The 26,258-nt window shown below is 40.4% G+C and overlaps 1 protein-coding gene across 2 annotated transcripts; it reads left to right on the forward strand.

Annotated features, from left to right (window-relative positions):
- On the forward strand, window positions 1-26,058 carry prim1 (DNA primase subunit 1). 2 transcript variants are annotated; one of them, XM_061979183.1, is made up of 13 exons: window positions 1-59; window positions 13,265-13,422; window positions 13,496-13,602; window positions 13,680-13,753; window positions 14,132-14,268; window positions 14,368-14,426; window positions 15,343-15,452; window positions 15,536-15,627; window positions 19,706-19,838; window positions 23,476-23,545; window positions 23,633-23,754; window positions 25,669-25,767; window positions 25,853-26,058. In XM_061979183.1, exons 1-13 carry the CDS (start codon window positions 56-58, stop codon window positions 25,870-25,872), a joined length of 1,185 nt encoding a protein of 394 aa, XP_061835167.1. In that variant the 5' UTR covers window positions 1-55; the 3' UTR covers window positions 25,873-26,058. The 2 variants fall into 2 exon arrangements, with proteins under 2 accessions (XP_061835167.1, XP_061835157.1); XM_061979173.1 differs by lacking the exon at window positions 1-59 and adding an exon at window positions 12,896-13,155.
- Window positions 26,059-26,258: the final 200 nt, after the last annotated feature.

A 26,258-nucleotide genomic window follows, 5' to 3' on the forward strand; every position in this document is an offset into this window, starting at 1 on the left:
CATTTTAAGCGGCGGAAACACTGTTCCAGACAAGCAGCAACAACGGTAGAAATCCATGTGTAAGCTTCTTCACAAAACTTGGTACAATCTTTGTGAGTAGATATTGTGCATAAAGATAATTTGTTTGTTTTGTATTGAAATTGCTGACTTCGGGATGTGTTTAGTATTCGTTGTCGTGTAATTTTATTTATTATTCTAAGCCTCTTTTTAATACATGTAGTGCTAAATTTGACCAGTAGACGGCAATAACGCTACACCTTAGGTTTAATTGTGTTGAGCTACATTTGTGGGTTTTTTTTTTCCTATATGCGCAAACATTTGTAGTTTATTGCGTGAATGTATTAACACTAAACCTTCTATTTGATTTATGTAAAATACACAATGGACATTATTATTTTGTCATGTTTATTTTATATTTATATTTTCAGTCTTACTAAACTAAATTAAGGAAGAAGTGTAAAGATATACAACTGAAAAAGGAAAATAATTCAAAAGAAGAAACATCAATCATCAACAAAACTCAGTGGCCTTGTGGTTAGAGTGTCCGCCCTGAGATTGGTAGGTCATGAGTTCAAACCCCGGCCGAGTCATACCAAAGACTCTAAAAATGGGACCCATTACCTCCCTGCTTGGCATTCAGCATCAAGGGTTGGAATTGGGTGCGGCCACCGCTGCTGCTCACTGCTCCCCTCACCTCCCAGGGTATGATCAAGGGGATGGGTCAAATGCAGGGGACACATTTCACCACACCTAGTGTGAGTGTGACAATCATTGGTACTTTAACTTTAACTTAACTCAATGTCCGGCCCCTGAGCCCTTGGGATCTTGAAACTGTGGCCGTCTTCATTATGTAGTTTAATAACACTGCATTAGGCAGTGCGGCTTTGTAGCCTACCAAAGTTGTACTAAAACTTTTTTGACAAATTTTGGAGCGCCGTGTGTAATGTTCTATATTCTCTTTTGTTTTATTTTTTCAACATGTCCTGTCCACCCACTCAGGAAAATCATATTAATGATTTAGATGTCCATATCTGCTGTACAGAAATTCTTTACAAAAGAGAAGTGTGGGTTACTTCTCTTGTAGCCTTATTTGTATTTGACTTTATTAAATGGATGTATTGCAGTTGATGTTTGGCGCAGCCGGACCGGAGCAGGAGGGGATAAAAAGAAAATGTTCCATATTCTCAATGAAAAATTAAAGATTTGGTGTAGTACTTACTAGCGTTATATATTGAACAGGTGTCAGTCAACCTGCAGTCCACGCGTATCTCTTATATATGACTGCGATCTATTGGTCACATTTCTCATTACACCATGTACCAAATGAAATTGCTTCAACGTCGGTAAGCACAACCAGAATTAATACGTACATTAGGTGCACCTAATGTACGGGTCGATTATTGGGAAAATAGACTTTAAGTGTGCCTCATAGTCTAAAAAATAGTGTAGTTATAAATATATGGATATGGTTATGGTTTGAGTTTATTTCAAACATGCATGGATATTGTGGAAATGTCACTGTACACTAACTATAATGGCGGTGCAAACACAACATTTACAGCACAACAAACCCACATTGAGCAACACAAACTTCTTTAAAGCAAGCTGAAGTTTCTTCTCGAGTACTAAATAATGCTAAAATATAGATTTATTACATTAAATTGTACATTTAAAATGACTTAGAGCCTACCATAAGATACCATATTTCAGGGTCACTATTGCGGCTGGTGGAAGTAGTTAACAAATTTAGTCACATGATTAAAGCATGAGTCTGAAGTGAATACTTTGTGTAGCCTGGCTTCACCTGAACTCTACCTTCAGCGGCCCCTAGGTAAATTGAGTTTGAGATCTCTGATTTAGAGTCTAATGACTGTTTTGAGGATGTGGGAGGAAGCCAGCCGAGGTACGCGTATAGAAAAGCACACACGGAAAGACCATTCCAACTCCACAGAGATACTTTAATGGAGATTCAAACCCTCGAACCCAATTGCTTTTTTATATGAACATGACAATTTACCACAGAGGTATACTGTAAAAAAAGAAAATTGTTGACTCAACTTAACTCAATCAGGTCATCTTGTTGCTTTGACTGTGTTAAGTTGAGTCAACTCATAGTGTCAAGTATATTTAGTTCAAAACATGAGTTGACATTCAGTCTGGTGTAAGATGAACTTGAAAATATTAGTTGAGATAACTTTGAAATAAGTTGTATCAATATATTTTAGCAAGTTCCTACAACTGAAAGTCTAGTTGGGTCAACATGGTAAATGGTCTGTGTTCATATAACGCATCACTATATCTGGGTATATGTTCGTAGTCAGTACATACATGATCAAATCACCCATTCAAAAAAATTCACTCAGACAAAGCGCTAACCACAAGCCATCAGTAGCGGGGAATCTCAGCATGAGCTTGACCAGGCTGGGATCAAATAAGTAACCCTCTGTTTACAGCCTGCCATTCTACCCACTGAGCCACGCCGCTCATCGGGAGACAATTGATACTACTTGTAATTTGTATTTGTATCATGTACCAGAGGTGGGTAGTAACGCGCTACATTTACTCCGTTACATCTACTTGAGTAACTTTTGGGATAAATTGTACTTCTAAGAGTAGTTTTAATGCAACTTACTTTTACTTTTACTTGAGTATATCTATAGAGAAGAAACGCTACTTTTACTCCGCTACTTTTATCTACATTCAGCTCGCTACTCGCTACTAATTTTTATCGATCTGTTAATGCACGCTTTGTTTGTTTTGGTCTGTCAGACAGACCTTCAAAGTGTCTGCGTTACTGGTGACGTTACACTCCGTTCCACCAATAAAATGCAGTCACTAGTGACGTTTGACTCCGTTCCACCAATCAGATGCAGTCACTGGTGACGTTAGACCAATCAAACAGAGCCAGGCGGTCACATGACCTGACTTAAACAAGTTGAAAAACTTATTGGGGTGTTACCATTTAGTGGTCAATTGTACGGAATATGTACTGTACTGTGCAATCTACTAATACAAGTTTCAAACAATCAATCAAAAGTGTGAAGGAAAAAAGACACTTTTTTATTTCAAACGTACATCCCGTCACAAGCCTAAAGACTGACTGCACAGTTCCTGTCTTCACAATAAAAGTGCCGCTCCATCGCGCCTGCGCTTTCAAAATAAGAGTCTCCGAAAGCCAGCGCAAACAAGCTAGCAAGCTACGGAATTTGCCGCCAATGTATTTCTTGTAAAGTGTGTGAAAACGAATATGGAAGCTGGACAAATAAGATACCAAAAACCAACCACTTTCATGTGGTATTAGACAGAAAGGAGGAACTTTTTTTCTCCTGCATTTGAAAACGTGGACGTTAAGCACTGCTGTCTGATTACAATCAATGCAAGTCATCAGAATCAGGTAATACACCAACTTATATTCTTGTCAACATGAAAGAAAGGAATCTATATGTGTTAAACATGCATGTATATTCATTAAAACACCTTTAACACGTAAACAAAAACGGCAAAATAAATAAATATAAATGATATACTGTATATATCAATGTATGTGTATATATGTATGTATATATATATATATATATATATATATATATATATATATATATATATATATATATATATATATATATATATATATGATATGTGTGTGTGTATGTTACTCATCAGTTACTCAGTACTTGAGTAGTTTTTTCACAACATACTTTTTACTTTTACTCAAGTAAATATTTGGGTGACTACTCATTACTTTTACTTGAGTAATAAATCTCTAAAGTAACAGTACTCTTACTTGAGTACAATTTCTGGCTACTCTACCCACCTCTGCATGTAACGTTCACCGGAAAAAATTATATGAGAGAATTTAAAAAATAGGTTGGTTGAATTTATTTGATCAGATTTTCAAGGTTCAACACTGTTCAATAAAGTACTATCTATCTCATACTTGCCAACCTTGAGACCTCCAATTTCGGGAGGTTGGGGGGTGGGGGGTGGGTGCGGGGTGCGTGGTTGGGGCGGGGGCGTAGTTGGGGGCGTGGTTGGGGCGTGGTTAGAGGGGAGGAGTATATTTACAGCTAGAATTCACCAAGTCAAGTATTTCATATATATATATATATATATATATATAAATATATATATATATATATATATATATATATAAATATATATATATATATCCCCGCGACCCCGAAGGGAATAAGCGGTAGTAAATGGATGGATGGATGGATATATATATATATATATATATATATATATATATATATATATATATATATATATATATATATATATATATATATATATATATATATAAGAAATAATTGACTTTCAGTGAATTCTAGCTATGTATATATATATATATATATATATATATATATATATATATATATATATATATATATATATATATATATGTATATATATATATGTATATATATGTATATATATATATATATATATATATATATATATATATATATATATATAAGAAATACTTGAATTTCAGTGTTCATTTATTCACACATATACACACACATAACACTCATCTACTCATTGTTGAGTTAAGGGTTGAATTGTCCATCCTTGTTCTATTCTCTGTCACTATCTTTCTAACCATGCTGAACACCCGGTCTCTGATTATGCATTGCTGTGTGGCACGCACAAAAGTGCTTTCATCAAATGCACTAGATGGCAGTATTGTCCTGTTTAAGAGTGTCACAACATTGCTGTTTAAGGCAGACGGACTGCTTTACTGTAGACGTTCTTTATATTGTGGGAAAGCGGACTCAGGTCCGCATGGAGCTGGAGGGGCGTGGCATCCAGCTCCGCCTGAATTTCGGGAGATTTTCGGGAGAAGATTTGTCCCGGGAGGTTTTCGGGAGAGGCGCTGAATTTCGGGAGTCTCCCGGAAAATCCGGGAGGGTTGGCAAGTATGATCTATCTACTGCGCGTGACATCACATTGCTGGCTCCTGCTAGTTGGTTGAAAGGCCCGCCTTGACTTACTTTCTGAAGTTAACTGAACTTATTATTATGGGTTTTCAATGAGTTTCCATGTTTTTTTTCTAATTGTAGATGTCATAACTCTTCTTACTTAGTTGTAATGTTCTGTCAATTCGACAATAGTCCTTCTGACTAAAAGCCAAAATCACTATGGCTACAAATTAGGAAAACTGTTTCATCACATTTTCTCTTCCAAAAGCACTGATGTGTAATGTAACAGCAAAACCACAACAAATAACTCCTGATTCATTATTACACATCACTAATTAAGTACAATTTCAGCAAAAAAAAAGGCCAAGAAAATGAATGGAATGTATGTTTTTCCTTAACATGATTCATTGTTTTGCCTGGAAGACTTCATGAAGTGCAAGCAGAAATACTGTCAAACATGTCATTGTCGCCATTTTATGTTCCTTGCTGTAATTATCTTGAGAAATCATGACCTAAATAACTAAAACATCAAAAGTCACGCTACAAATTCTGCAAATACTGTACAAGATAGCTGTTGATGTAGATGAATAATAAAAGGCAATTATGTCACAAACATAATCTAAAATGATTCTAAGAGACGTATTTATAGGTTTTTAAAACATGAGGTGTGGCAGCTTGAGCAGAATAAAGAATAACAACATTTTTCATATCCGCCCAGCCTACTTCAGTTATGTTTAAAAGCAAAATTTAGAGATGGCCGATAAATGCGTTAAAATGTAATATCGGAAATTATCGGTATCGTTTTTTTTTTATTATCGGTATCGTTTTATTTTTTATTTTTTAAATCATCATAAAAAACACAAGATACACTTACAATTAGTGCACCAACCCAAAAAACCTTCCTCCCCCATTCACACTCATTCACACAAAAGGGTTGTTTCTTTCTGTTATTAATATTCTGGTTCCTACATTATATATCAATATATATCAATACAGTCTGCAAGGAATACAGTCCGTAAGCACACATGATTGTGCGTGCTGCTGGTCCACTAATAGTACTAACCTTTAACAGTTAATTTTACTCATTTTCATTAATTACTAGTTTCAATGTAACTGTTTTATATTGTTTTACTTTCTTTTTTATTCAAGAAAATATTTTTAATTTATTTATCTTATTTTATTTTATACATTTTTTTTAAAAGTACCTTATCTTCGCCATACTTGGTTGTCCAAATTAGGCATAATAATGTGTTAATTCCACGACTGTATATATCGGTTGATATCGGTATCGGTTGATATCGGTATCGGTTGGTATCGGTATCGGTAATTAAAGAGTTGGACAATATCGGAATATCGGATATCGGCAAAAAGCCATTATCGGACATCCCTAGCAAAATTAATTACATTTTTAGTTTGACTGTTGTTTGACAACAACTGCTCTAATTGAATCCCTGCATGTAAAACAAACACAATAGAAAGAAGGATTTGTGCTCACTTGATATCGTCAGCGGAAGCTACAGTATACATACAGTCAATGCTACTTGACCTTTCCAAAATGTTTAAAGGTACACTTTTTCACATTTCTTGTCAAGTAAAGCTTAAAAATGTAAACAAGTGATTTGAATTTAAAGGCGAGTTAGAATGTGCGTGTGTATATGCAGGATGACACCTTTTTTGGTAATTATAACTAGTGCAAACATTAACTGCCATATCTATTATCTGCTGCATGTCAACACTCTGGTTGCTTACAAGCAGCTAATATGCTAAAAAAAACATGTACATGCAGGTCCATGCTGTATCTCAGTTCAAAGGTCAGCGCATCAGACAAAATGATTGGAATACGGACTTCACAGTAGTCCTCATTTATGATGCTCAATCTGCCTATAAAGCTGGTGCATCTGCAGGTGAGTGAGCTGATGTCTGCATATGCTTATATAGAACGAGGAGCATGTGGCAACTGAAGGCGCTTACAGCGGCCTTGCCAGGCCTAAATAGACGACAGATGGCCCCATCAATCTGAAGTAAAAGAGAGAATACTGACGCGTCAACCATTTTGAGGGGAAGTGGAGCATGATGAGTTGTGCGCAACATAAATTGCAACAATTGCTCAGCTGTCGGGAGGCGCTTGGCATTTTGACGCCGCTAATGTACAAAGGGGATATTTGATTGGGTGACATCAATCTCATACTGCCTGGCGCCGTGAGAAATGAGGCAAACAGCTCGGTTGTTTCCATATGTGTTCTCTCACCATTTGCAATCAACATGCGTGTTTTACTGCCTCCACGGAACACTGGTATAAAATGATTCTACATCCACAGCAGCAGCATTAAAACTAACTGCTTCACTGTATGGGAGAACACTTCTGATGGAGCACAACCCAAAAATGTTGTTTTATGTGTCAATATCCTAATTGTTCTGGTCTACTTTTATCACACACAATACTTTATTTTTGTGCCCACCTTGACTAACATGCACAATGACACTACGTCCCTTACATAGAAACAGAACATTATTCAGAGATGGAGATAAAGTAGCCAAGATGCTTTTAGACGTCAAAGCCTCTCAAGTTGTTAACACATAATTAGATAAACAGACAAATGGTATCATCTGAAAGTCAGTTTCAACAAAAAGACACTCACCACATCCTTCAGCCTTGCAGCCAAAGACATTTACATAATTCGAGTCAATGGTTGAGAGCTTCTACATTATGCAAATATGGCTATGATCAAAGAATATTACCATACACTGAAGTGAAATCAAGAAATATTTGCAGTGTTCCTCAGTTGTTTCCGTCCTAAACATGTCATCATTTCACAGTCTTGGGGCTAGATGGAAAAAGCTACGTATGGTTCAATTGAAAAGATGCAAGTCTGAATCTAATACTGCCAAGGTACCCTCGAGCAACACCCTCTCAACCTCAGATCAGGGTCATTGTTTGCTGCGCATGCTAATTGCTCACTGCTGCTCTGTAAGATGAGATGAATGCAGATATAAATTTCACTTTACCATCCATCCATCCATCCATCCATTTTCTTCCGCTTATCCGAGGTCGGGTCGCGGGGGCAGCAGCCTAAGCAGAGAAGCTCAGACTTCCCTCTCCCCAGCCACTTCGTCCAGTTCTTCCCGGGGGATACCGAGGCGTTCCTAGGCCAGCCGGGAGACATAGTCTTCCCAACGTGTCCTGGGTCTTCCCCTTGGCCTCCTGCCAGTCGGACATGCCCCTAGGGAGGCGTTCGGGTGGCATCCTGAGCAGATGCCCGAACCACCTCATCTGGCTCCTCTCGATGTGGAGGAGCAGCGGTTTTACTCTGAGAGCCTCCCGGATGACAGAGCTTCTCACCCTATTTCTAAGGAAGAGTCCCGCCACCCGGCGGAGGAAACTAATTTCGGCCGCTTGTACCCGTGATCTTGTCCTTTCGGTCATAACCCAAAGCTCATGACCATAGGTGAGGATGGGAACGTAGATCGACCGGTAAATTGAGAGCTTTGCCTTCCGGCTCAGCTCCTTCTTCACCACAACGGATCGATACAGCATCCGCATTACTGAAGACGCTGCACCGATCCGCCTGTCGATCTCACGATCCACTCTTCCCTCACTCGTGAACAAGACTCCGAGGTACTTGAACTCCTCCACTTGGGGCAAGATCTCCTTCCCCAACTTGGAGATGGCACTCCACCCTTTCCCGGGCGAGAACCACGGACTCGGACTTGGAGGTGCTGATTCTCATCCCAGTCACTTCACAGTCGGCTGCGAACCGATCCAGTGAGAGCTGAAGATCCTGGCCAGTAGAAGCCAGACCACATCATCTGCAAAAAGCCGAGACCTTATCCTAATACTTTACCATACATTGTATTTTTATTTTTCTTTAAAGGGGAGGCAAACAATCGGCTGTCATTCTACAAGTGTTAGACAAAGAGGCCCACCTCTCCAATGAGATCTTGGTTTCCTTATTTTACCTATTTGGACCCTGCATCTGGTGTTAAAACACCTCTGGTCTATTTAAAACTGTGTTATTTTTTGTTTTTTTCCTGCTGTTTTCTTAGCGTATTTGTCTATTGATTAGGGTAATTAAGATGAAAATCTAATCACCTTTTTTCTTATTTAATTGTCGATTAGGATAGACTCCAGTACCAGCCGCGACCCCAAAAGGGACAAGCGGTAGAAAATGGATGGATGGATGGAATTACAGTACAGTATATGAAAACTGGCAAATTGGTCCTAGGTGAGGGATCAGACAAAGAGCAGCTCGAAGACCTCGATGAAGAACACAAACCAAGGACCCAGATTTCCCTCGCCCGGACGCGGGTCACCGGGGCCCCCCTCTGGAGCCAGGCCCGGAGGTGGGGCACGATGGCGAGCGCCTGGTGGCCGGGCCTGTCCCCATGGGGCCCGGCCGGGCACAGCCCGAAGAGGCAACGTGGGTCCCCCCTCCAATGGGCTCACCACCCATAGCAGGGGCCATAGAGGTCGGGTGCAGTGTGAGCTGGGCGGCAGCCAAGGGCAGGGCGCTTGGCGGTCCGATCCTCGGCTACATAAGCTGGCTCTTGGGACGTGGAACGTCACTTCGCTGGGGGGGAAGGAGCCTGAGCTAGTGCGTGAGGTGGAGAAGTTCCGGCTAGATATAGTCGGACTCACTTCGACGCACAGCAAGGGCTCTGGAACCACTTCTCTTGAGAGGGGATGGACTCTCTTCCACTCTGGCGTTGCCGGCAGTGAGAGGCGACGGGCTGGGGTGGCAATTCTTGTTGCCCCTCGGCTCAGAGCCTGCACGTTGGAGTTCAACCCGGTGGACGAGAGGGTAGCTTCCCTCCGCCTTCGGGTTGGGGGACGGGTCCTGACTGTTGTTTGCGTTTACGCGCCAAACAGCAGCTCAGAGTACCCACCCTTTTTGGATTCACTCGAGGGAGTACTGGAGAGTGCTCCCCCGGGTGATTCCCTCGTTCTACTGGGGGACTTCAACGCTCATGTTGGCAGCGACAGTGAAACCTGGAGAGGTGTGATTGGGAAGAATGGCCGCCCGGATCTGAACCCGAGTGGTGTTCTGTTATTGGACTTTTGTGCTCGTCACAGATTGTCGATAACAAACACCATATTCAAACATAAGGGTGTCCATATGTGCACTTGGCACCAGGACACCCTAGGCCGCAGTTCCATGATCGACTTTGTAGTTGTGTCATCGGATTTGCGGCCTCATGTTTTGGACACTCGGGTGAAGAGAGGGGCGGAGCTTTCTACCGATCACCACCTGGTGGTGAGTTGGCTGCGATGGTGGGGGAGGATGCCGGACAGACCTGGCAGGCCCAAACGCATTGTGAGGGTTTGCTGGGAACGCCTGGCAGAGTCTCCTGTCAGAGAGAGTTTCAATTCCCACCTCCGGAAGAACTTTGAACATGTCACGAGGGAGGTGCTGGACATTGAGTCCGAGTGGACAATGTTCCGTACCTCTATTGTCGAGGCGGCCGATTGGAGCTGTGGCCGCAAGGTAGTTGGTGCCTGTCGTGGCGGTAATCCTAGAACCCGTTGGTGGACGCTGGCGGTGAGGGATGCCGTCAGGCTGAAGAAGGAGTCCTATCGGGTTCTTTTGGCTCATGGGACTCCTGAGGCAGCAGACAGGTACCGACAGGCCAAGCGGTGTGCGGCTTCAGCGGTCGCGGAGGCAAAAACTCGGACATGGGAGGAGTTCGGGGGGGCCATGGAAAAAGACTTCCGGACGGCTTCGAAGCAATTCTGGACCACCATCCGCCGCCTCAGGAAGGGGAAGCAGTGCAGTGTCAACACCGTGTATGGTGGGGATGGTGTTCTGCTGACCTCGACTGCGGATGTTGTGGATCGGTGGAGGGAATACTTCGAAGACCTCCTCAATCCTACCAGCACGTCTTCCTATAAGGAAGCAGGGCCTGGGGAGTCTGTGGTGGGCTCTCCTATTTCTGGGGCTGAGGTTGCCGAGGTAGTTAAAAAGCTCCTCGGTGGCAAGGCCCCGGGGGTGGATGAGATCCGCCCGGAGTTCCTTAAAGCTCTGGATGTTGTGGGGCTGTCTTGGTTGACGAGACTCTGCAACATCGCGTGGACATCGGGGGCGGTACCTCTGGATTGGCAGACCGGGGTGGTGGTTCCTCTCTTTAAGAAGGGGAACCAGAGGGTGTGTTCCAACTACCGTGGGATCACACTCCTCAGCCTTCCCGGTAAGGTCTATTCAGGTGTACTGGAGAGGAGGCTACGCCGGATAGTCGAACCTCGGATTCAGGAGGAACAGTGTGGTTTTCGTCCTGGTCGTGGAACTGTGTACCAGCTCTATACTCTCGGCAGGGTCCTTGAGGGTGCATGGGAGTTTGCTCAACCAGTCTACATGTGCTTTGTGGACTTGGAGAAGGTATTCGACCGTGTACCCCGGGAAGTCCTGTGGGGAGTGCTCAGAGAGTATGGGGTAACGGACTGTCTTATTGTGGCAGTTCGCTCCCTGTATAATCAGTGTCAGAGCTTGGTCCGCATTGCCGGCAGTAAGTCGGACACGTTTCCAGTGAGGGTTGGACTCCGCCAAGGCTGCCCTTTGTCACCGATTCTGTTCATAACCTTTATGGACAGAATTTCTAGGCGCAGTCAGGGCGTTGAGGGGATCTGGTTTGGTGGCTGCAGGATTAGGTCTCTGCTATTTGCAGATGATGTGGTCCTGATGGCTTCCTCCGGCCAAGATCTTCAGCTCTCACTGGATCGGTTCGCAGCCGAGTGTGAAGCGACTGGGATGGGAATCAGCACCTCCAAGTCCGAGTCCATGGTTCTCTCCCGGAAAAGGGTGGAGTGCCATCTCCGGGTTGGGGAAGGAGATCCTGCCCCAAGTGGAGGAATTCAAGTACCTCGGAGTCTTGTTCACGAGTGAGGGAAGAGTGGATCGTGAGATCGACAGGCGGATCGGTGCGGCGTCTTCAGTAATGCGGACGCTGTATCGATCCGTTGTGGTGAAGAAGGAGCTGAGCCGGAAGGCAAAGCTCTCGATTTACCGGTCGATCTACGTTCCCATCCTCACCTATGGTCATGAGCTTTGGGTCATGACCGAAAGGACAAGATCACGGGTACAAGCGGCCGAAATGAGTTTCCTCCGCCGAGTGGCGGCGCTCTCCCTTAGAGATAGGGTGAGAAGCTCTGTCATTCGGGGGGAGCTCAAAGTAAAGCCGCTGCTCCTCCACATCGAGAGGAGCCAGATGAGGTGGTTCCGGCATCTGGTCAGGATGCCACCCGAACGCCTCCCTAGGGAGGTGTTTCGGGCACGTCCGACCGGTAGGAGGCCACGGGGAAGACCCAGGACACGCTGGGAAGACTATGTCTCCCGGCTGGCCTGGGAACGCCTCGGGATCCCCCGGGAGGAGCTGGACGAAGTGGCTGGGGAAAGGGAAGTCTGGGCTTCCCTGCTTAAGCTGCTGCCCCCGCGACCCGACCTCGGATAAGCGGAAGAAGATGGATGGATGGATATATGAAAACCTATTGTGAAAGGGAATCCAAACCCTGGGAATTATTTTAATAACTGGGACTTTACCGCCCTCTATTGATGTGAAAGGTGTTTACAATCAACATGTGGGCCTCTTCAACGGACATCTACAACCTGCGCATGTCTCAGCTGGTCGACCACAGTTAACAGACTAGTTCTTGATACAGTCAGTTCAATAGACTCTCTTCTCTAGGATCCACATATGACCTGCACCGTGTGGTTATCGTTTAATACTTAACCAGACTTCCGGTTTGTCTCGATCGACGACATATGCCATGACGCTTCCTCTCTCGCTTTTTTTTTTTTTTTTTTTTTTTTTTGGAACAAAAATCATCCATCGTAAAATATTTTATTTGGTATTTTAAACGCCGTGTCTAGGTTTGGTATTGATAAGATATGAATTTACCTTTATTTTATAATTATATTATACATTACAACGTTTCCTGTACGGACTTCTAACATCCGTTTTCGTCACCCAGCAGCCTTTTTCTGATTGGCTGTGTGCTTTGCTGAAGCGTTTTCCCGCGTTGTGTCTGTCGCAAAACAACACACCGAGTTGACAGTCTCTGGATGTACAAAACTAAGACATTTGAGACACTTTATTCACAATTTAACGACAGTTTAATATTGCAGGGGAATGCCACCATCATCAGATTATGACCAGGCCAGTCTGCCGGATTTACTACCGCTTTACTACCGACGACTGTTTCCATTCTCCCAGTACTACCGCTGGTTAAACTATGGAGGAGGTGAGCGTTCAGTACTTTACTTACACGTTTAAATCATGATTTTGTTCCGTGTATTATTATGAACAGATGCACTTACTGATATAATGTATTTTTCCAATGGCGACATAAGTGCAAAAGAACTACTTCCAGAACCGAGAGTTCTCCTTCACTCTGAAAGATGACATATACGTCCGCTACCAGTCTTTTACCACGCAAAACGAGCTGGAGAAAGAAATGCAGAAGATGAATCCATACAAAATCGACATTGGAGCAGTCTACAGTCACAGAGTATGTCGGCACAATATTTCATAATCCACAAACTGTCAATTTAATAATTTTTGACTGCTTTTAATATTTACAGCCCAGTCAGCACAACACAGTGAAGTCTGGAACCTTCCAGGCTCTTGAGAAGGAGCTGGTGTTTGATATCGACATGACGGACTATGATGATGTCAGAAGCTGTTGCAGGTAATTTGCTCATGTAATTGGTATTTGTAGAATGTACTTTTTGACAGCCACTGAGTCCACTCACACTTGAATTGCAGTGCTGCAGACATTTGTCACAAGTGCTGGACTCTGATGACTATCGCCATACGAATCTTGGACAGAGCGCTTAGAGGTTTGTCCCCATTGGTTAATATAAATAATTATGATAAATGGGTTATACTTGTATAGCGCTTTTCTACTTTCAAGGTACTCACCTTCAGTATTTCCACATTTACCCATTCACACACACATTCACACACTGATGGCGGAAGCTGCCATGCAGGGCGCTAACCAGCAGCCATCAGGAGCAAGGGGTGAAGTGTCTTGCCCAAGGACACAACGAGCGTGACTAGGATGGTAGAAGGTGGGGATTGAACCCCAGTAACCAGCAACCCTTGGATTGCTGGCACGGCCACTCTACCAACTTCGCCACGCCGTCCCTAATAAGCCTCATGAATTCCTTTACACAAAGTTCTGACTTTGATTTAACGATTTCTGTGCGCTATTCTAGATGACTTTGGTTTCCAGCTCCTCCTGTGGGTGTATTCTGGCAGAAGGGGGGTTCATTGTTGGGTGTGTGATGAATCTGCCAGGAAGCTTTCGGTATCTGCTCGATCTGCAGTGGCAGAATACCTCAGTTTGATCAAGGTAAGAGCATTCTAGATCAAACCAGATCATTACTGTAAGACAGCTACATGAGTCCTTGTTGGTTTTCTTGTGATGAGCTAATGTTTTGTCATTTCACAGGGTGGTGAAGATACTGTAAAGAAAGTGGTGCTGACAGATCCAATTCATCCCTTTATCAAGTATGACTTTATAGTACAGAAGAAACTCGATTTACAAACTTAATTTGGTCTTAACAGGGTTTGTAACTAGTAATGTTTGTATATTAAAGCAGTTTTTTTCAAGAGAAAAAATGTAAACATGAATAATGTGTTTCAGCCTTGACAAAAGTCCAAAGTTTAGTGTAAGTTTGAACGCAATATAAAGTGCTATACAGTGCTGTGTACCAAAGAAATATGACAAGGCTGGGTCAACTTTTAATTTAAAAAAAAAAAGAACAGCCCAAACAACAAAACTAGCTCAAATGTCCCCCTCCTATGCAGCCGCCCTGCGTACACGTACACACACACACTGTCATTAGCCCTGTGGTGCACTAACCGTTTGAAATCACAAAATTGCTTAACTCTTAACAGGCAGGTCGCTACAATTATTAGGAATTTAAAAAAAAATAACATCCACCTTACCTTGTTGGTTAATCTTTTCTGCATTCAGTGGAAGGTTGGGGGAGAAAGTTTGAACTATGCAATTGATATCTCCTGAATGTTTCAAACCAAATATGGCTTTTCCATAGCTGTCTTTGCACTCATATTGAGCTGGCAAAATTGTGTAAAAAGGCTAAAACCACCTAAAGTACACAAAATTAGCTAAGGACAGCACTGCTCTGCTGACGGAATGAGCAGTGGAGATTGATCAGCCCGCCCACAATGGATGTGCTGTCATGCCCAAAATTGCTGGGCTGCAGGCACACAATGGGTGGATGAAATGTTGATACACTGAGACAAGGTTTGTACACTAAAGCATATTTTTACTCTGCCCGTGGTTTGTAAATCCAAAAGTTTGTACAATGAGGTTTGTAAATTGAGGTTCCACTGTAAGGCCTTTTGATCCTTGTGTTGACATTAACTTTCTGGTATTCAAGTCTACTTATACATTCAACAGAGAGTCTCTGGCAGTGGTGGAGCATTACTTTTCCACATACGCGTTGCAAGAACAGGACATACTTGGACGCAAGGAGTCTGTTGATAAAGTGCTGGGCCTTTTGCCTGAAGATATCCTTTTTCCTGTTTGTTCATCCACCCCTTTAACTGTAGAGTACAAATGGAAGCATGACTGACCCTTAACCCTGGTCTACATGTTCGAAAGGAGTTACAGCACGATTTCAAAAATGAGAGAAATCCGGACAATCGATGGAATCTCATCATGGACCATGCAATTAGGAAACAGGTTGGTGATGCTCTTTGTTGTTACATAATTATACCTTCTTGTAGGGCGAGACAATGAATCAAATTTTGATTTTGATTATGGCTTAAAGAAGCCATATGTAATAATTTCATGTCAAGTCATAATTAAATGGCCCTGATATGTCAAAAGGCATTAATAAATCATGTTCTTTTCGAATACCTCTATAACTGATAACAGTAGTCAGCCGGGATATGCTAATTTCAAAATTAGATTTACAGCCCCGAAAACTTGTTATTGTTTTAATTTCGAAGTCCCGCCCTATACCGTTTGACCAATTAGAAAGTCTGTGAGTGTGTCACATCCAGGTTGCCAGTTACGCACCACCCTCGCTACTGCCACTGGTAAAGTTACTAAACATGTCAGACCTTAGTAAATTTAAAAGGCGTCATTATGATTCTCAACTTATTCATGACAAAGCCAGGAACAAAGCAAGAATTTGTATCGGGGATGCCTTTGAAAGATAGAGACGATTGAAGGCGGAGAATATTTTTCCATCTGACGCCAAACTTGCTAATTTCCTCCCTGATAGGTAAGTCAGGCATTTACGTTTTCTTATTACTTGTTATAAATGGAAATGGACAATTCGTATGTAAACTATACTGTCCAATACAGTCTATGATCTTGTCTAACAAAGCTAGTATGTTCATGCAACGAATGCTTAGTTTGATGGTGCTTTTCTCCTAGTGCAGGGGTGTCAAACTCAAATACAGAGTGGGCCAAAATTTAAAACTGAACAAAGCCGCGGGCCAAGTTTGAACAAATTAACATTTTAATAGGGACCCAAACAAGTTTTGCATTGAATATTGAACAAGCAAGGCTTATATAGCTTATAGTGACATGCAAAATCGAGTTTCAAATAATAATAATAATAATTAAAAAATATCAATGACATATCAAATGCAATTTAAATAAAAATTGAATGCCTCTTTTCTATTTGCAGCCTTCTGAGGTAAATATCAACATTAACTTTTTCCACAGGTAAATACATTTGAAAATAAAATAATGAATAAAACAACCATTCAGGACTTTAAACTGCTCAGTTTGCAACACACTGATCTAATCTGATGTGCCCAAGCCAGATACCTGACATCTTTTCTTGGATGCTAGTTCATTAATGTCAGGGCTCAGGCTTTGAGCTGAGGCAACCTTCATTATCGAACGAAGGTGTTCATCAGTCATTATATCTCATCCACACGGACCATAGTCTTGGGGGCGTGCCTTAAATGCACTGCCTTTAACGTACTCTACGAGCTGTCGTCACGTCCGCTTTTCATCCATTCTAACATCGTTCAGACCCAGTCACAATATATGTGCGGCTTCTGTACGCACACACGAGTGAATGCAACGCATACTTCATCAACAGCGATACAGGTTACACTGAGGGTGCCAGTATAAAAAACTTTAACACTGTTAGAAATATACGCCACACTGTGAATCCACACCAAACACGAATGACAAACACATTTCGGGAGAACATCCGCACCGTAACACAACATAAACACAACAGAACAAATACCCAGAATCTTTTGCAGCACTAACTCTTCCGGGACGCTACAAAATACACCACCGCTACCACCAAACCTCCCCCTCCCCACGCACACCTGGTAGCGGCATGTCAGATCCATAACTTCAGGACGAGGATTGGCTGCAAGGGCAGGGTGGGTCTGGCTGGAGTGCGAAGCCGGGCTGAGCGCGTCCTGCCGCTGGAGAGCCACCGCCCCATTTCCCAGGCCGCCAGCCGCTGGAGCAAAGATGCAGCACAGCTGCCTCGTCTTACCACAGAGGCTTCAGACACTCGCGTGCGTCTTACTTACGGTAGATCAAAGTTTTACAGTGGCCACATTTTCTACGCATCACTTGTCAATAGTGCTTAAATAATATAGGCTATATATCCGTTCACACAATATATTACTTAATTTGTTTCCACGTTAAAAATAATCTTAATTTTCAAGGTGTGGCGGCTTCAATTTAGTCGTGGTGCAGCGCCACGATCAGATACATCCAGTGGAAACCCTGCAGTGTCTGTAAAGTATTAGCCCACATTTCATATTTTGTTTGTACACAGCTAGCTTGAAAGCGTATGTACTGTAGTGTACGGTGATGTGCTGCATGTATCATGATCAATAGTATACTAACTTACTCGATGGACAGTTGTCCGCTTGGTCAAGCTGGCCGGGGATGTTTCCAGTTGATTTGGGCACTCCAATAATTCGGCATAGCTTGGCTCAAAAGTTCCAGATTTGCAGTGTGACCAAATCGCACCGACCTCACTCTCTGGGCTTCCGTCTGCTCCAACGTTTCACCCTCTTTTTCGTGCTCGATTTTAGAAGCAGCAGTTTATTCTCAGTTCGTATATTCAGCTTCAAAAAGATAAGGTTGAGAATCCTCATTTGGCCAAAAATAGTCCTCTCCAATGTCTGTTACCAAGTCTGTCATGATTACAACACACTCACGTCACGTGTTTGTTTGCGGAAGTAAGAACACACTGTAGATGCCGGAAGTCGGAAATGTGCTGCTATGGAAACGGAAATAAATGCGCCAGAGAAGGAAGTCCCGCTATTAATTTAAATGACCAAAATATGGTAAATATTGTACATATTACTTATTGTTATGAACGTGTCTGTTACTACATTATATATAGCTTTGCAGCATGTATATAAAACGTTGATGGAGGGTTTTGAAATTGTTTTAGAGGGCTTTGAAGGCTACAACAGTGGCTCCCATTAGCCGCATCTTGAAAGCGTTTTATATCATCTTTAAAAAAAAACAACACCCCCACAAAAAAAGAAATGTGTTCTTGTCTCATAAGGATTGTGAATGATAGGCAAAATACATTAAAAAAAAAGTGCTGTTCTCCTTTAACACGGTCATAAAAATATTATAATCGGAAAACAAACTATTAATAGGCCGTGCAATTTGCATGCAAATTCTGGAGCTTGTAACGGTGAAACAGATGAGTGAAAAAAAGACCACAACTACTAGAAGTTTTGGATCTCACAATGGTTGCCACTTCTTGTTCGACACAGCGCTGAAATGCCTTATCAACAATCACTGAACTAACAAAAAAGTAAGGCCATATGAAATCCGTGTTAACGTAACCGTGGACGGAATCACAGAATTGGCCAGTAAAACCAAATCCGCTGTTAAGTGCAGGAAATTCACAAAAATATGAGTGAAATACTGAAATACAGAAGAAGGAACACTTGTTTGGAAATTTGTAATGTCCTGACCGCTTATTTATCCCTGAAATTTTCAACCGCCCTGTTTTGAACTGAACAAGGTGAGACGGCCACTTGAAACAGCGACCAAAATACGAAGCTAAAGCTAGCAAGAACAACTAATACACCCACAACACATTTCATCTGCTTATGTTGTTGTAAACGGCACCATGGATGTAAGATCAATGCACAAAGAAGACAGCAGTCGCAAATTGAGAAGCTCTCTTTTTTTAACAGCTTAAAGATGCCTCAAAAACCGTCAAGCTCAGAACAACAGCACACTTCCCATCTTTTCAATGACAGAACTGTGTTGTGTGCAACATCCGGTCTGACTGCGCTAACAAATTAAAAGATTGAATTCCCTTGCACAAGCATATTGTATTTAAAACGCTTTTTGATACATTTACAAAATGATTATGCTTGGAATTAAAATACTGTTGAACATTGTCCAAACATGTATTGCACCAATAAATGTAAGGATTTTTGCATTTATTAAGAAAAAATAAAGACACATCCTATGTTGGTAAAATTAGTGTAAAAGGTAAAAAACGGAAAAACTGAATTGTATTGTTTTTTATATTGTTATTGTTATTACTAATATTATTTTACTTGTGGTTTATATGTTACTCATTTCTGTTTTTTGTTTTTTTGAAACAATATATAAAGTTGAGTTTTTGTAGTACAATAAATACTCATGTTTGCAAATTGATTAATAACTGTGTTATTAATTGTGATTACAATACAATTAAAATAATCGTGATTATTATATTTGCCATAATCATTCAGCCCTACCTTCTTCCAAAAGAAGGTTAATGACAAATGTGTTCTCTGTCTACATACAGGCAACTGCCAAGAAGGGTCAGCACTTTGAGAAAGAAATCATGTTGCAGTATTGTTACCCACGACTCGATGTGAATGTCAGCAAAGGGGTGAACCATTTGCTGAAGAGTCCCTTCAGTGTCCACCCTAAGACAGGTATGTGTGAGCGAGCAGACTTTATGATGGTGACGAGGGTTGCCACTGTACAGAATTTTAGTAGTTGATACCTATCAATTTCACAATCCTCAATACTTATGTGAGAGATAAACTTAACCCATATACTTTTAAATGTACTTTTTTATTGAAAAGTCTTTCAAGCTGTTAAGTATTTAAGATCGCTGTTACTTACTATTTATGTACAAAATCAAAATTGCAGTAACAGCTTCCAAAAGGTTATTATACAATTTAAAAAGAAAAGCAATGAGCTGCAGCCTCCGAGTACACCAAAACAATGACGTGCTTCTAAATATGCTCATAAATAACAACAATAGTCAACTATTTTATATTCTTAAAAGAACCACACTCGCATGGAGCCTTAAGGTATATTAAACAAACAATATTGTTCTTAATATTATTTTAATATCAGGGTATCTGCATGGTCTTTTAAACGAGAACTGTACTTTTTTGCTAAATTTGTCTTTCGTTCACAATCATGAAAGACATGACGACGGATGTTTGTTTTTTTAATGCATTATAACTTGTAAATAAATGTAAATAAAAGTCTGCTGACAGCGTAGCTAATGGGAGGTCCTCTATGTCGCCCATAAAATCCAATAAATAACCATTCAAAAAGCGCCAACAATACTACATTTATATTTCGTGACTTGAATATTAACCAAGTATTAGTGATATTGTTAGTATAAGCGCAAACACACACAAACTGTTTATAGCGGCGACGTGATTACTACCCTGTGTGCCTATATTTACATCATCAAATGGTCTGCTGCTTCCTCGATCCCTGTAAGTTTATTGTAGATCACATATCATGCATCTCACCTGGACAGAATAAAAGTGAGTATGTATTCCGACAAGTTGATACACTTTTACAGCCATTTAGGACCCGAAAATAGCAAGAACGACACGAAAAGTATTGTCATGTCTCTCATAATGACTTTGAACGATAAGCAAAATTAAATTTAAAAGAAGTGAAGTTCCCCTTTAAATCCAACAATTCGAATTTAAGGCCTTGGCTTAAAATGTCTAAAATTTTCGTAAAATCTCATAAATGGTCTTACATATGATTTTGAAAGATCCTAAAAATCTATTAACGTTACTTTTATTTAAAACGTGCATAAACTTCAGTCTTGCTTTTAAATGTTTTTATTTTTGAAGACACTATAACATAACTGCAAAACGGAACCAAAGTAGGCTACCTGCCTGTGCTGTTCTGTCGGAATTTATTGCGCACCTTTAGTCAGCGTGCTGTGCGCACTCAGCGGCAATGTTCCCTCTAATTGTTCATGTGTCTGAGCAAACACAAAAACTCCCTGAGCATTCAGTGGCGCACATGTGAGCAACATCACACGTGGCAATACCAGCAGCACCAAACCAAACCAATCTTTTATAATAACACTCAAATGAGAGGAGTCATTTTCATTAGATTATTTAGTAATATTAGTGATTTGGCCCACTTGTAATGAAAATAAAAGAAATCTTGTTTTTCATAAGCTATGGATTAGTATTGTACAATATGTCTGGGTGGGGGTCCTGCTTTGGAAATAATTTGTACCCCTTTCAGAGATCACATTTAGTTCCCCTTAAACATCCTCATGATGCACAATGAAATGTAAGCATAGGATGAAGTGTGCATTCCTGTAACTTTCTCTAATAACAACAGTCCATGATTAATATCAATAAATTAATAATAATAATAAATGACAGTAGAATAAGCACACGTATGACTGAGGAGTCACAGTGTAACTTTGTGTAGTGTTTGAGTTGTCCGACTTTTTGTGTGGCCATAAACGCACCAGTGGCTTAGTGCTATGCGTGTTGGTGACAGATGACAAGTTGGTTTTAGCCTGGTTTGTACGGCAGAAAATTACTAGTTTTTTGAGATAGAAGTTTTTTACTCATGTTTGTGGTGTGGTTATGGCCGAATATAAACACTTTTGCTCAATAAAGTGATCAATATAATTCCTGTCCTCGAAGCATCTCGATAGACGTTACAATAATTGAACGGTGTTCAATAGAATGGTGTTGACGAACACTGTTAGGGCCGCTTGTTGTCACTGTCACTCAGCATTACATTGCAAAAATACACAGAATAAATGTGTTTATTTTGTTTAGATTTCAGATGGGATTTGATTTGGTGCGCGGCATATATTTGCTGTGCGCAGAGGACGCTTGAGCAGTGCACAATTGCGCAGGCGCGCACCTTAGGGGGAACGTTGCTCAGCGGTATGTTGTTACAGCTTAGCATAGCAGCGGAGACAACTTAACGAAAGCCCACAGCAAAGCCGAATTACTTGCATAAATGGGTAATTGCAAGTTCAATGATTTATGGCTACAGAACGATCAAAATAATGCATGCTTGAAGCCAGTGAATGGAAACATAAAGTTTTGGACTAGGATGTGGAGCAATCGAGGAGGGAAGCGTTTGTAAACATTACGGTGAAAGTGAATGAAATTATATTGTAAAAGAAAGAAATCCGGCATCATAAGTCAGTGTCAAAAGACCAACTTACTCGTAGAGCACGCATACAGTACTCGTAAACAGTGCGTGCAACAGCAAGGGCAGGCAACAAACATGGCAGTAGACAAAGTAAAATCATGAAAAGCAACCTTATCCAGAGCAAAACGATGCATACTTGTCTTGGAGAGTCAATTTCGTTGACCCAGCCACACACAAAGAAGTTCTAGACCATGCTTTTCCAAGTTTTCATCTGTTTTGTCATGTAGAATAACGTTTGGGAGCACACGATAGTTCAATATGTTTGGTAACTCCACTGACAAATAATCCTCACTCGAAAAATCTTCTTTCTTTTTTTTTTAAGTAAAGTATAGGGATCCTTTCCATTGCATAGTTGGATTTGTTTTGTTCATATCTAGTTTTTGCAGGAATATATAGGCCCTCTATGTACTCAGGTAGTTTGCGTGCTTCTTGTTGTACAACAGCCATCTTAGCTTGGTTGACCACCACTGGTTTTCAGTTCCTGGTAAGAAATCACTTGTCATAATACAAGTAAGAACATGATAATTTCTCTGTGGTAGTAGTGTACTCACAGCAGTAAAACTATAAAGAAAAATGTATTCTCATATATTATTTTTATTATTTATTCCCATAATTTCAGGTCAGTTTCTCATGTTAAAGGTTTGGTTGCACGCTTCTGGAGGTTTTTCAGCACGCTGTGGTAATGCACACTCTGAGGGCTTGTGGTGGCAGATCTCTGCTCTCACTCATGCTGCAAATACTTTACTTTTGTGGCCGCTTGTATTTGATTACTGAATAAATTCATGACTCAAGAGACACCTTCCTTTCATTTGTAATATCTATACTGTACATCTAAGCTAAGGTGACCCACAGATCATTTCTGCTACGTCTTATTCTCTGGCAAAACAGGCGCACATCCGGTGTGTTGTGAAACAGCTACGCCACTCCTACAGTTATGCTGCACTGTCACATTATTGTCATACATTTTTTTAATTTGCGAGTATTGAAACATCTCGCTGTATTCGATTGTGAAAATCGATTGTGATTGGATTTGTGAAAAAAGCAGGTATTTTTTGTGTGTTGTATCGATACTTTTGCCAACTCTAATGTTGAGTATTTCAATCTCTCAACTCTCGTCAGGGCGCATCTCTGTTCCCATGGACCTCAAAGACCTGGATAAGTTTGATCCTTTGACTGTGCCCACTATCAGGTCAGAAATAACTGATCTTGTGTTGAACTTGTGTGTACTCATTTGATACTCTTTTCATATTTTGTTGATGTTTAAATGTCTCTGTAGTCTGATCTGTGAAGAGTTGGACCGAGCTAGGGAAGGTGAGGAGGTGGCGGAGGAGAAAAACGAGGAAAAGGCTGAAGACAAGGATAATGAGAAAGTAGCCGCAGAGAAACGAAAGCTAAGAGGTGAATTAATTATACACAACCAATACTTTTTATTTCTTCACCCAATTTTTCTAGACACTGAAGAAATTGTGTCACTGGTCCACATGTAGCCTATACTTTTTTTTTTTTTTTTTACACCACTTATTAGCAGTCATTTTGAGAATCAATATTACCTCAGTTGTCAATTATCTGCTTGTGTTTTAATGACATAGTCATACAGAAGACAGTTTTGTCAGCTGCCTGGAATTAGATTTATTTCATTCATCACAAGATTTACTCTAATGGATTAGTTAAAATATTTGTTGGAATAGTTAGAAAAGGTGAGCGTGATAATCAATAGGGGTTTAACGATAGATCAATGTATATTCCTAAATTTCAAATCGATCTGTGCTCAGCAAGTTGGCCTTCCGCAAGGTAAGTATTGATCCAACATAGATTTTAAAGCCAATATATCAATTTTATCAATAGTAAAAAAAAGAAAACATTGTATTTATGAACGGCAGACGTTATATAAAGTTGAGCACTTTTAATGAAAAGGACGTTGAGCGTTATGTCTGTTTTCCCGTCAGTGGCGTCGTCAAAACAAAAATGGCGGATACCTACAGTGATCGAGAAAGGTCATACCAAATGAAAATAGCACAAGCCTATATCATTAATTACAACACAAAAACTTTCAGCTACAGCACGGTTGTAAAAGCCACAACCAATAAAATGACACAACACAATAATATAAAGCCACAACTTGACTTTAAACCATAAAGGATGTGACATACAAAACAGAAGTGACAGAGCAGTAAATTCGCCGATGGAGCAGCTTTGGACAGAAGGTTATAAACTGTGTAATAAACACTCACAGTATATTATTATTACTGAAAAAGTAAGGAAAAAAAAGTTATTTATGACTTAAAAAGTGGTCACACTTTACTTACCTTTCCAACTTTGTTCATTACACCTTCGACCATTTGGCCTGTGTGTCGCCGAAAATTGTTTTCTGTCACTTCCAGTATGTCTTTATGATGTTCCTTGTTTATTAAAATGAGAGTAGTAGCAGGTCAAACCACTACTCATTTAATCTGAAAAAAATTGGTTTCACTTAATTTCTCAGGTAAATCTACTGATAATTAATCCTATTATTTTTGTTACATTAATATTGGAATATTTTATGTTGAAAAACAGCAAAAGTAGATGGGAAAGCTACTGATAAAATGTTGGTTACTGTACTTTTATTGAAAATGAGAGCAGAAAAGGTTTATTCTTGTTAATTCTTTTTTTTTTTTGTCCTGTCCAGCTTTTCTGGCAAATCATATAGTTGATGTAGATGCCAGTGACGTGCGGTGACGTGCCCATATCGGCTGTTCAGATTTACTTTACAAAAGAGAAGTGTAGGATACTTCTCTTGTTGCCCTATTTGTATTTGACTTTATTAAATGAATTTATATTATCATTTGGTGCAGCCGGGCCGGAGTAGGAGGGGATAGAAAGAGAAAAAAAAGAAGACAGAGGGGGAAATTGTGGGGATGAGGGGGGGATTAGACAGAGACAAAAACAACAGTGATGGTTGCACTTCAAATAAGATGGGGATGCATGTCATTAATTGTTGTTTACTTGCTTGTTTGTAACCATATTTATTTTATACCTAATCCCCTTACAAGAAATAACATGAATATATTAAACTTCACAGTATCTAGTATTTATTTAACAGTCACACTATTTCATTTTTATTTTTTGCTAAAAAGTTACTGAATCGTTTCAATCTCACTGGATTGTTTTTTGGATCGTATCATTCTAAAAAAAATATCCCTGAATTGTATTGGCAACCACAAATTCTGAATGAAATCGTTTTAAAAAGGAATCGTTACACACTTAATAAAGTGATCTTTCAGTTCATTGTTTAATTTTTTTTTTAAAAGCACTGTCTGCTCACTGTTTTCACAGATTACAAAAGAACCAGCCTTGCAAAATATATTAAGTATTTTGATCATTTTCTGGATGTAGTCTCTCAGTCGTGGAAAGGAGAACTTCTCAGAAAGAGTGGTAAGATTTGTTTTAATGAGGAAACATTGATATCTTAAGTTGTATTGTTACTGTCACTAATTTGCTGTCCTGCCCCACTTTTCAGACCTTCAAAAGGAATTCTGATTTACGGAAGCTGACGATGCTTACCATGGTCGTTGGTGGTGTTTAGTTGTATCATGTTTTCATTTCACAGATTTCATTCTCACTTGATTTTTCAACTTGTATGTTTTACCTCAAATTCTCTTCATTCTTTGTTATGTAAACGTACATAGAATTTGCATTCTTGAATAAAATATTCATTGTATGATACCCATGATATGTCAAAGTTGATTTCTGCATTTGTATTTCACATTGGTTAATTACATGTGCACATATAAAATGTTTTCTGTCAGATTTTGTTTAATATGAGTGATAACAGAATAATAATAATTGGTATTATTATTATTACTAGTTTTTTTAAGAATTGTTTTTCACATAAATTGTTTGGACGACCAGTCCCAAAGTATTTT

This window comes from Nerophis lumbriciformis, linkage group LG01 (genome assembly GCF_033978685.3).
Source record: "Nerophis lumbriciformis linkage group LG01, RoL_Nlum_v2.1, whole genome shotgun sequence".
Taxonomy (NCBI): domain Eukaryota; kingdom Metazoa; phylum Chordata; class Actinopteri; order Syngnathiformes; family Syngnathidae; genus Nerophis; species Nerophis lumbriciformis.